At 34.8% G+C, this 13,293-nt stretch overlaps 1 protein-coding gene across 4 annotated transcripts in view; it reads left to right on the top strand.

Moving 5' to 3' along the window:
• The window catches only part of EPHA5 (EPH receptor A5), a 688,281-nt gene that overhangs the window by 640,146 nt on the left and 34,842 nt on the right, over nt 1-13,293 (top strand). For all 4 annotated transcript variants that reach the window (XM_006875349.1, XM_006875351.1, XM_006875350.1 and 1 more), the window contains 3 exons: nt 6,560-6,621; nt 8,339-8,548; nt 9,685-9,834. In XM_006875349.1, the coding sequence (XP_006875411.1) occupies nt 6,560-6,621; nt 8,339-8,548; nt 9,685-9,834 (422 nt within the window). The remainder of the gene's footprint in view (nt 1-6,559; nt 6,622-8,338; nt 8,549-9,684; nt 9,835-13,293) is intronic.

Here is a 13,293-nt window from a genome sequence, read left to right on the forward strand (position 1 = left end):
TTCACTGATGATATGGAGCTTTTCCATCTTCTCTTTCCACAGATGTAGTCAATTTGATTTCTATGTGTTCCATCTGGTGAGGTCCATGTGTACAAATAATATGTTTTTATTATTTCTAGGATTCTGCTTGGATCATCAGAAAATAATACAATGTAATATAAAACAATCTTCCTTATGAAGATATCTCCACAAGAAACATTTTTTGTATTACTTTATATTATTTTTCTGATGAAACAAATGTTAAAAGTACATGGACTATCAGAAGAACAAGCAAATCTGTGTTGGAAGAGGTATAATCAGAATTCTCCTTAGAAGCCAGGGTGACAAAACTTCATCTCTCATACTTCAGACATATTATCAAGATGGACCAGTCCCTGGACAAGCAAATCATGCTTGGTAAAATAGATGGTCAGCTGCAAAAGATAGATAGGCACAGTGGCAACAGCAATGGGTGTAAGCATAACAACAGTTTGTGAGGATGGCGCAGGAAAAGACAGTGTTTTGTTCTTTTGTGCATAGGGTCACTGTTAGTCAGAACCAACTGCACAGCACCTAACAACAAGAACAACAATAAAAAAGATCTATTCTGTGATTACAGTTATGTTGTGACATGTTTAATGGGTATTTTTTTTATAGATTATTTCCACTATGCTAATCACATTACTGGCATATCTACCCTTTGTCAGTATTGCAAGTTGGATAATGGAAAATGATTTATACTGTTTTATTGAATTTACAAGGGTTAGAGTAAGCCACATTTATTATTGCTCTGTCATTCTTATAGACTACCAGGAACTGAGACAATACGTAAACAAATTAAATGTAATTAGCATTAAAATGACTCAAGCATTAAAAATAATGTAATGAGTCCTAAAGTGTCTTTATTCCTGTCAACAAAAGAAGATCATACTTGTTTACAAACATTCATTTTAAATGCATTTTTCCTTTTTCTGAAATATGAGAGGTGCTTAAACTTCTCTCTACATACCTTTTTGGTTTTGACATTATGACTTGCACTATAAATAATTAATTTGCCATTTAAATTTTGGTTATTCTAGTTACAAAATCTTGTGGTATGATTACAAGACAGCCATGTCTTTAAAAATTATGTTTTTATTTCTAGATGTATACTACCAAGTGTTAAAATTATTTCTGATTAGTATATTTTCTTTATAGTATGTTTCATCTAAGTGTAGTTAATTTGTGGTTTAATTTAATTTATGAAGTAAATCAAGAAAAATGCTTTGGCATGGGAATTCTTATCAATTTCTCCTAACTGTGCCTTACTAGGAGTGGTGAATACCACTGACTTTCAACTACATGACGAGAGTCCAAAATCTGGTAAAATAAAGCAAAGGGAAAAAAATTCTAGAAAATAAAGAAGAGGAAATTGATGGTGTTGTTAGGAAAAATGTAGAGAAAGCCCTAAAAACATAAAGGACTTCAGATAAAGTAGATATAGTAGACATAGATTAGGAGCTCTGAAAGTGTAGTGGTTACAAGTTGGTCTGATAATGTTAAGGTCTGCAATTTGAAACTCATGTGAGAAAGATGAGGTTTCCTGCTTTCATAAAGATTTACAGCCTCAGAAACCCTATGCAAGGTCACTATGAGTTGGAACCAACTCCATGGCACACCACCACCACCAGACATAGATTAGTATTTTTCTTTTATAGACAAGGTGACTGCTTATGTAATATATGCTGAGAGGTGCCAGTTAAAGGAAGATGAGACTGTATTACATGAATGTCTGCTGGAATTTAGGGTTGCCAGTGCTTCATTATATGGTAACTCCTTCCATGAGTAGTGAGGGAAGTAATCAAGTAGAAATCTAGCAAAAAATCCGCATAAGAAGAATGGGATAAACCTAAAATCCCTGTCACAGATGGATACCAAAAAATCTAGGCCTCTTTTTCAGTTCAATCATAGCTGATGTCCTGGAAGTACATACAATTTTGCCTCTTATAGCTCTAAAATTACTGAAATACTTGTGCATCCTGGTAAAAGGCTGATGCCCAAGTTACACATATGCCCCTCCTAATGCTTAATCGGAGTCCTGGTGTGGCACTGTGGGTTAGTGCACCAGACTGCAAAGCCATTTGAATTGCAAGTTCGGGTGTTCAAACTCACCAGATGCTCCTCGGAAACCCTATACAGGGTCTCTATGAGTCAGAATTGACTTGACGGCACTTCACAACAACAACATATGCTTAATCAGCTCCCTTCTTGGATATTTATGATGCTCTGAAGCCCAACAAATGAATGGGGTCAAGTCTGGTAGGAAATGTGCTCCAGAATTCTACTCCCATACTACGGTTGATGTACTTACCCATCAGCCAAAGTTGAAATGGGCTTTGATATGAAAACATGAAACCAAAAGAGCCCAAAGCCAAATTGTGTCTATTTTATAGCTTGTCTGAAGTTCATTAAAATTGGAGTGGCATTATCAATAAGATAAAGTTTTAAATGGAAACATTTCTCTCTTCTTTAGTTATACTTCAGAGGAAAAGTATATCCTTAATAAAAAAAAAAAAAATTATGTTATTAGAGCCATTTACAAATAAAATCCAAATTACTATTTTTCTCTTTTTAATAAGTAAAGAACTGCATTCACATCCACTTTTAAATCATTATTCTCTATCACCTTCGGTCACATTTTTGTACTTTTCAAAAGAAAAAATCCAGAGTTCCAGCTATATTTGAACTTGATGGACTGTTTTGTGACACTTGGCATGTTCTGCCCCCTCCTCTTGGAAATCTGTCACCTCTTACTACTGCAGTAAGCCCTTCACTCTCTTCAAGTTTCAAATCAAATGCCATTCCAAATATATAACATCTGCATATCTAATGCCTTGCCTTTTATATACTTTAGAGAGAATGACAGAAATGCTCTTGCCTTAGTAATGTACTTGCCACCACATTTCCTTAAAAGAATTGTTCTTGTTGTTAAAAGCCACGGAGTTGGTTCTGACTCAAAATGTCAGTATATGGTTTTTGAAGAGTGGCTGGTGAGTTTGAACTGCCAATCTTGCAGTTCATAGCGTCCTTACCTTCCAAACCGACCTTGCAGATTAGTGGTTATCCTACAACAACACACCAGAATGCCTGAATAAAATAGGCCAGTATAATTTCTCTTATAGATAATTCTCTCCTTTTAAAATATTTTCAAAGTAATATTCCTGCCATATAAAATTATCAATTTAAAAATTAACCCATAGATATGGTCAAATATTTAATTAACTCAACCCCAAGTGACAAACCTCACTAAGTGCTCCTGGGAAACCCTATATAGAGTTGCTATGAGTCAGAACAGATTCAAGGGCACATAACAACAACAACAAATGTGATGACTGCAACTGCAGTTACATTGGCAGGGCCAGACCAAATGATTTCACTGGCCTTATACAGCCTGTGGGCCAGATGTTCTCTACCCCAGTGAATTTTTAACAATAAGCTTTAAATGATCTTGGAATTTAAAAAACAAACAAAATATTTTATGCCCAGTTATATCTTTTTCATATTTGAGTAATTTAACTGTCCACTGTGCCCTAGTAGAATAGTGGATTATGAGCTGGACTGCTAACTGCAAGGTCAGTAGTTCAAATCTACCAGTTGCTCCGCAGGAGAAACATGAGACTTTCTGTGCCAGTAAAGATATTGTTGTTAAGTACCGTTGAGTTGGTTCCGACCCATAACGACCCAGTACAGGGTTTCTGAGGCTGTAAATCTTTATGGGAGCAGAAAGCCTCATCTTTCTCCTGTGGAGCAGCTGATAGTTTTGAACTGCTGACCTTAAGTTTCGCAGCCCAATTCATAACCACTATGCTACCCAAAATCCTATATGAGGTCACTATGAGTCAGAACACTCAGTGGCACAGAACAACTACCACTCTTCATTATTATATTTTCATTCCTATTGTCCTTGTATATTTAAATATGCAAACTCTAATTCAATTACCTAAATTAATCACTTTTCAAATAAAATGCAGACACTCTTCAGGATAATTCCATTAGCTTAATTATAATGCATTTGATGATTATATAGGCTTTTGCTTTCCTTCATAATTTATAAAAGTGAATAAATAACAGTATTAGGGTAATTTTATTGTTACAAGGTTCCCTTGCCCTTATCTCAAAATGGTTTAAATTTTATGTATTTTATTTTTATTAAAGAATAAAGAGGAATCTTTTAAAATACACAAGAGTGAATTTTAGCAATCATGTTATAGATATGAAAGCTAGCAATCATGTTATAGATATTTTCTGATATCAGGATGATATTTTTAAAAGCTTTTACTGTTAATTAAGTGATAGTTTATGGGAGAACATCAATTTTGCACTCATCCTATCATATTTTTTTTTAATTGCAATGATTACAATCCCCCCCATGCATCATCATTTAACAGTATTTACTTCTATTCCTTCTGTGTTTTTGTTTGTTTGTTTTGTTTTGTTTTGTTTTTATGTACACAGACACACTCACAACATATAACCATGTAAACAACCAAAGGGCACATTCTACAAGCTTGCTTCCTGGCTGCCAGCACACAACCTTTTCTTTCTATGAGTTTAGAGTCCTTGCCTGCTTTATCACTCTATGCCATCACCTCTGCCTCCATCTCTGGTGTTACTGATTCTCTGTTTGGGGTCCCATTTTATACTCTACCTCCTCTGTCTTGATGGTTCTAGGGTCCTCTGTTCCTGGGATGTAAGATTAACTACTACCCATTAAATGTTACAAAACTTCTACCTTTAAAATTGTGACAATTAGTCATGATAACAATGACTCACTTTTGAATCAAAATCATCTTATCCCCCATCTCTTTTCACCAGACCCATCTCGACAAGATGAAAATTATTCAGTGGTGATTCTACCTTCCCTTGCACACTCTGAAACTAAGCTCCCCATTGAAAACTTGTAAGCCAGCCACTTAATGACTTTATAGCACCCCCATTCCATTTTAGGTAGCCGATATCTAAGTTGCCTACCCCTATCAACCCTGTATACCAAGGAGATAGGATTGATACATGAAGTTAAGACTCCTTTCCTCTTGGTTGGTATTTGAGCTATAACATCCATAAGTAAAGGGCAAGTTCATATAATTGTAGCAATTTACACTTGTTTTCATTATCAAATTTCTTTATCTTCCTCAAGTGAAGCTTTGATCATCAAGCCATCTTGGCTAGGTCAAATGGGTACTATCTTCAAGTTTGAGTGTTCTTGTGCATCTCTCACCCACTTCATATCAGATGGATGCTTCATTGTCCATGGGTTCAGTCTCCCAAAACTTTGGACCAATCACCCTTCCTCATATCGCTCTCATCCTGAGGTCAACAGGAGTCTATGGAACATGGTAGAACTCAGCCCATATCTTCAATATAGCTATGATTTTTTTACCTTTTATTTTTTACTTTGTATCAGATTTTTTTAATATCCGAGTATCCTAATTTTGTGGGGAATGATATTCTTTTAGTTTACACCTACCAATAAAGATAATCCACAGATACAATATTGATAAAGTTCAGAAAACCATAACAAACTCACTTCCATCAAGTAGATTCCTAATGATAATGACACTGCATAGGGCCTCTATTACTTTAAATGTTTATAGGAACAGACAACCTCAAGTTTCTTCCATATAGAGACTGGTGGGTCTGATCACCAGGGTTCTATAAAACAAAAATAGGTAACTGTTGTTGTTTTTTTTAACATATTCTAAGTGATAGGCATTATCAATGTGCAGAAAAAGAATTCTTGGTGGAATCTCACAACCCAATTTTACAGATGATAAAACTGAGGCACAAAAGTGATAATTGACTTACTCAGTATAACATGGTTGTAGGTGACTGATCTGGGATTCAGCATCAAGCAGAGTGACTCCAGAGACTGCCTGATTTACATGTTAGACATTCAAAGAGGATTCCTTTCAACAAGAATATTGATAGCAAGAAAAGTTTTCAGATTACAAGGGAAATTATAGTGGTGTTTTGAACAGTTAATAAAAGGGGAGTTATTAATAAAGAATGTACTCAGTGGAGAGGCAAAACAGAGGAAGTCATTAGGAAAGAACTATATAAGAACATAGAAATAGGATTAGGAAAGTTAAACACGTATTTAAAGGATCATAAGCAGATCATTTAGGTTGTAGAAGAGTTTATATATAGAACAGAGACAAAGGTGAATATGTTGCTAGATATTATGTATTTTGCTAGATATTATGTCACATATTATTCCTTGTCTACATTGAAATATAATTCATCCCTAAACTCATTTTCTCCATAAATTGATTCTTGTACTGATGACTGTAGAATTTAGTTTTTATATCTTGGCAGTCAACTCTCTTTTCATTCTTGTGATACCTTCTCATTGCCCCATTACACTGAGCAAGATATCATCATATAAGGTAAGGATTTGCTACTCAGAAGTGGTATCTGCCAAGGCTATCACTTAATGAATAAAACTAATTTTAACACTAATAGAAACTCCCAGGAAAATGTACTTAGATAAGAATGCTATATCAAACCGAAGCAGTATATATCATCACTGTTTTCTTTTCAGGTAAACCAGTAATGATAGTGACCGAGTATATGGAGAATGGCTCATTAGATACATTTTTAAAGGTAAGATTTATGATTAATTATTCAAAGTGTTATTTATATCTTGACCTTGATGTTGAAGATGACACTGAGCAATTTTAAAGATAGATTAAATGGAATAGAAATATCTGAAATCAGAATAATTATATTGCTATGATTCATTTTGCTATGAAAATTTTTTTCATAAAACTTATACAAGGGGGTCACCATAAGTCAGAACTGACTCAATGTCAATGTGTTCTTTTCTTTTCTTTTTTAAATGCTTTTACTTATGTGTAAGTTGTTAGTTCTCAGAAGACAGGAAAGAAAGAAATGAAAGTAACTGAAACACAAAGGAAAGATAAGGAATGGAGACAAAAGGACAGTAGTGGAGAGACGAGTACAAGAAAAGAGACAAGGGGAGTAGAAGAATAGAAAAAAAGAACTATGTTCATAAGCATTTCTCTTCCTCAAATAAGAAGCAGAGCATAATAAAAAGCAGAGCAAGGACAAATGTCAAAAGATCTGTGCAAATCGTTTACATAAAGAAAAAGGTTAGTGGGTCTGTGGAGTCGTACTTTTTCAGACCTCATCTGACGGCCAGCCACTACTTCCAACAATAGAGATGCCAAGTAATAGTAACCAATATTGTCAGATCTTTGGGGATATATTTTTTAATGTTTTATTGTGACTTATGTGATAGTTTACATGGGAGAACTGAAGCTTTACATTCATCCTATCATATATCTTTTTTGGGGGATATTTTTAATGTGTAAATTCTCTAAATTTTAAATGTTGGCAAATTATATTATTTGTAAATATATTAGGTTAAAGAATGTAATATTTTTGAAGACTTGATTGAAATTATGGGCTGGTAGTTGGTAACTTTCAATATAAGTACCAATCTTGGTGTGGTGCTATGGACTAATGTGCTAGACTGTAAGGTTGGTTTGAACTGCAAGGTCTGTAGTTCAAGCTCGCCAGCTGCTCCTATGAAACCCTATATGAATGAGGTTGCTATGGGCCAGAACTGACTCGACAGCACTTAACAACAACAATATATGATAATTATGTTGATGCCAATTATATTACTAGCCTATGCAATGGATTTGAAGGCAATGTACTAGGCAAAAGTTTCCTTCAATCTTTAGCCTCTACCATATTCTCTTTCCAAATTTTCTATTCATATCTCCAAGTCCATAAGTCTATTAAGGTCACATCATTCCTTTATTTCAAAGTAACCACCACAGGAGTCATATTCTGTGTGACTACAGTAAGTTTTTTGCCCTTGCCAAAGACAACATATTCTAGATAAATGAAAACATAGTTCTTTCATCTGCTCTGTAAAGACTCCCTTATTGTTCTTATTTTCTCTGGCCATTTCATCTTTGCCTCAACTTGTCTATCCAACTAGTTTTTGTCATTTCATCTCAAAATTATACAGGTACTAGGTTCAAGGAAAGAATATTCGCCTCTGATTAGTCAGAATAAAAGAGTTACAATAACAAAGGGTAGCATATTTTATGAGAGTTTTTAAAACCTTTATCTGCTCTGACCAACTGCATGACTAATAGATTGATAAAAACTGATAAACAAAGCTAGCTGTATTTTTTCTAGCTGTTTCCTTTTTTCCTTCAAATAAAAATTGCATGTGAATTGACATAGGGTGATAAAATTAGTTTGGGTGTTGAAGAAAGATCCTTTGATATTTTCCCCTCGGGAAGAGTGCTGCTAGGCTAATATTTCTACATTGTCTTTGCAGAAAAACGATGGGCAATTCACTGTAATTCAGCTCGTAGGCATGCTGAGAGGTATCGCTGCTGGAATGAAGTACCTTTCTGACATGGGCTACGTACATAGAGACCTTGCTGCCAGAAACATCTTAATCAACAGTAACCTTGTGTGCAAAGTATCTGACTTTGGACTTTCCAGGGTACTGGAAGATGATCCTGAGGCAGCGTACACGACTAGGGTAAGATCTATCAGAATGCATTTCTGAAATATGAGACAAGAATTAAATGATTAAAGATTTTAAGAAAGTAGTAAAAAAGGTATTCTTCTGATGAAGTCAGGGAGAGAGAGAATAACATAAACTTTGGATAATTCTCATTATTTTTCAGTGAATTCAAGCCTTAATGCTTTAAATATAAAAGAAAAAATTTTGCTTACTAGACAGCAATTTAAGTCCCATTTTTCTTAGCATATGATTTTAATGTATTGCATTCCTGTAAAATGGGAATATATGTTATTCTTTATGCAAGAAAATATTCCAAACTTACACTGCCCCATTTTTCTCTATAAAACACATAGTCTATAAATTAAATATTTGGTGGCCTGGCTCTGCCTGCTTTTAAAAATGAAGAAATATTATTCTACCTACGATAAAATGCAGAAAATTTTCTTTTGTGAATTTTGAGAAAATCTCCAAAGTATTTACTGTTAGGAAAAAAAAAAAAAAAAAAAAGTATAGATGTTCTCCTATAATTTCAGCGCTTTTAAATTCAGTTGTATTAAGTAAGATATCTGCTTCTTTGATAAAGCAGTCTAACCAATGAAACTAAACAATATGCCAAAGGAAGAGAAAAGAAATTCTGAAAGGAAAAACACATGCCAGGGGAAATGTATGGCTTTAAGTGTTTAAGATATCTGATTTTCATGCTTGTCTTATTAACTGTTAAATTTCTTAAGGTTGCATTCAGCCACATAGACTTACAATTCTTGTATTAAAGAGTAGAAAGAAAGGCACCCAGGGAATTTGAGTCCGTTATTCTCTGTTAAAAAGTCATGAAAGCATATCTTATTGATTTGCTTGACTGCCTACTTTCCCCTACTTAACACTGCCATCCTGAGTACTGTAATTGAGATGTGGGTCCTGTATGTGCTCCAGTAGTCAAACAGAATTTAAACTAGAAACCTTCAGGACAGTCAATTAGTAGTCAGTCTACAAGTGCTTATAGGCTGAGATATGTGAAAATAGACTACATGCTGTCAAATAGATTCACTTAAAAATGCTACATCTCTTTCTAGATCTCTTCAGTGAACCAGCAATATCCCTGGATACTTTTGAAGTACTACAAGGGAATTTTTAAAATTCTTTTTCTTTTTTAGGGAGGCAAGATCCCAATCAGATGGACTGCACCTGAAGCAATAGCTTTTCGAAAGTTTACCTCTGCCAGTGATGTGTGGAGCTATGGGATAGTTATGTGGGAAGTTGTGTCTTATGGTGAGAGACCCTACTGGGAGATGACCAATCAAGATGTAAGTATGGAATTATTAACCCAGCTTTGGAACCAAATGCTTTGATCACTAAGTTGGGAGATTTATAAGGCTTTTCGTTTCTGAAAATAACAGTTCCTTTTTAAAAAAAATGAAATGCTTTACTTATCCTCTTATCTGTTTTGCTGTTGTTGAAATATCCTTTATGCAGAATCTCAAAAAATGACTTCGTATAAAGGAAATATAAAAAACCAAATCCCTTGCCAGACATTTTATGATGTACTGTAGTGATGTTTCACTCAATTTATGTCAGAATTATTCTTTAAAAATGCAGAAAGAGAATCAAAGAATGGATACTGACAGGCAAGTTTTTGTGATTTGCATTTGATGAGGCAGATAATGCTTTAAAGCAAAAGGATGAAAAATACTGATTTAGTATAAGATGTTCTCAGAAAATAAAAATGGAATTGTTTGTTTCTTTAAATTTAAACATGTAAAAAGTATCATACTCATTATTTGATTTGAGAAAAAATGCATTCTCTTGCCCACAATGGAAAAATAACACATGCTTAGAATAATAGAATTAAAAGAATACACAGAATCATTCTACCAAGAAGAACTGGTTGGAATTCAAACATTTCAACAAGGAGCATATGGTCAAGAAACAGTGGAAATGAAGGCAGAAGTTCAACCGGTTCTGTATGCATTTATCAGCAATGAGCCTCCAAGAATTGACAGAATTTCAATTGAGATAATTCAACAAACAGATGCAACTCTGGAAGCACCCTGTGCCAACAAATTTGGAAAATATGTACTTGTCAACCAAGTGTAAGGTATCCATATCTAGGTCCATTCCTAAGAAAGGTAATCCTTTGGAAATTATCTAACAAAATTTTACTTAAGATAAGTCAAGAGAGATTCAAATGAGGACATGGAATGAGGGATGTCATTGCTGATGTTAGATAGATATTGGCTGATAACAGAGAATATAAAAACTGTTACTTGTGTGTTATTGACTTTTCAAAAGCATTCAACTCTGTGAATCACAACAAATTAAGGATAATATTGCAAAGAATTGGAATTCCAGAACACTTATTGTGCTCATGCGGAAACTGTACATATAAAAAGAGGTAGTGGTTTAAGCTAAATATGGGGATACTGTATGATTGAAAGACAAGGAAGATGTGTGTCAGAGTTGGGTTCTTTTACCATGTGTACTCAATATGTATGAGAAGAAAATAATCTGAGAATCTGGACTATATGAAGAAGAGTGCAATATCAAGATTGGATGAAGACTCATTAACAACCTGTCATCCTTCAATGAAACAATCTTTCTTGCTGAGAACAAATGGGACTTTGATCACTTACTGATGAAAATCCAAGAATACAGCCTTTAGCATTAAACCTCAACCTTTATAAAGAAAGCAATGTCTTCAAAATTGGACCAGTAATAAACATCATGATAAATGGAGAAAATATTGAAGTTGTCAAGGATTATATTTTATTTGCCTCCAAATCTATAAAGGTATCCATCAAGAAACCAAACAACAGTGTGTAGTAAAGAAGGATGAATGGAAACAGCAAACAGAGGCAGGGCATGGGAAGAGTACTGTTACATTAAGGGGACCAAAATAGATGTAATAAATAAAATGTGCAAGAATTGTTGAATGGAAAACTGATTTCTTCTGTAAACTTTTATTCAAATTGTAAGTTTTTTGTTTAAAGTAATAAAATGATGTATTACCTTGGAAAATCTTGTATTGGCAAAGAATAGATAATATATCAAAAACTCCAAGAACAGAGTCCTGGTTTGGCACTGTAGGATAAACACTGAACCACAAGGTCAGTTTGAACTGCAAGGCTGATGGTTCAAATCCACCAGCCACTTGTCAGATCAACTATTAACACTCTTGGAAGCTGCAGTCAAGAGATCAGACGACGTATTGCGTTGGGCAAATCTGCTGCACAGGAACTTTTTAAAGTGTTGAAGAGCAGAGATGTCAGCTTGAGGACTAAGGTGCGCCTGACCCAAGCCATGATATTTTCAATAGCCTCGTATGGATGCAAAAGCTGGGCAGTGAATAAGGAAGATCGTAGAAGAATTGATGTCTTTGAGTTGTGGTGTTGGAGGAGAATACTGAAGGTGCCATGGAATGCCAAAAGAACCAATAGATCTGTTTTGGAAGAAGTAGAGCCAGAGTGCTCCTTGGAGGTCAGGATGGCTAATCTTCATCTCTCATACTTTGGACATATTGTCAGGAGGGAACAGTTGCTGGAGAAGGATTTCATGCTGGGTAAGATGGAGGGTCAGAGAAAAAGAGGAAGACCCCCAACAAGATGGATCAGCCAGGTGGCATCATTGATGGCATCAAGTGTGGCAGCGGTAGTGAGGTTGGCCCAGGATCGGGCATTGTTTCATTCTGCTGTGCATGGGGTCACTATGAGTCGGTTCTGACTCGATGGCACCTGACAACAACAACAACTTGTCAGAAACTTTATAGAGGGTCACTCTGAGTTGGAATTGACTCCACAGAACTTAACAACAACCAGAAGAACAAACAAATATCTCTTGGAAGAAGTACAGCCAAATACTGCTTAGAAATAAGGATAGTGATACTTCACTTCATTGATTTTGGACATGTTATCAAGAGGGACCAATTCATGAAAAAGGACATTATGCTTGGTGGTTCAGTTATAAAGAGGAAGATCTTTAATGACATATATTGACATAGTGGATCCAAAAATAGGCTAAAAAAATAGAAAGGATTGTAATCATGGTAAAGGACCAGTCAATGTTCATTTTGTTGGAAATAGGATTGTTTTGAGCTGAAACTGACTAAATGGAAACTAACAACAACAACAAAAATGTAAAAGATAATGTTTTATTAAAGGTAAGGATTTTTTCATGATTATTGCTCTTCATTCTTTGCTTTTGCTTTCCATTTTTGCTATTCAATATATTGTTGTTGTTATGCACCATCGAGTACATTCTAATTAACAGTAACCCTATTCCCAACAGAACAAAATACTGCCTAGTCTTGTGTAATCCTTACAATTGTTATTTTGTAACCCATTGTTGCTGCTACTGTGTCAGTTTATCTAATTGAGGATTGTCCTCTTTTTCTCTGACCATCTACTTTACAAAGTGTGATGTCCTCCTCCAGGGACTAATCCCTCCTGACAAGTCTAAAGCATAAGAAACTAAGTCTGGCATGCTTCTAAGGAAAATTCTGGTTGTACTTCTTCCAAAATGATTTGTTTGTTTTCTGGCAATACTTTCAATATATTTCTCTAACACCATAATTCAAATGCATGGATTCTTCTACAGTCTTTCTTATGCATTATCCAATTTTCAAATGCATATGAGGCAATTGAAAATAACATGGCTTGGGTCATGTTCACCTTAGTCCTCAAACTGACATACTTGCTCTTTCATACTTTGAAGAGATCTTTTGCAGCAAATTTGCCTGACACAATATGTTGTTTGATTTCTTTTTTTTT

This window comes from Chrysochloris asiatica, unplaced genomic scaffold (genome assembly GCF_000296735.1).
Source record: "Chrysochloris asiatica unplaced genomic scaffold, ChrAsi1.0 scaffold00322, whole genome shotgun sequence".
NCBI classification, from domain to species: Eukaryota; Metazoa; Chordata; class Mammalia; order Afrosoricida; family Chrysochloridae; genus Chrysochloris; species Chrysochloris asiatica.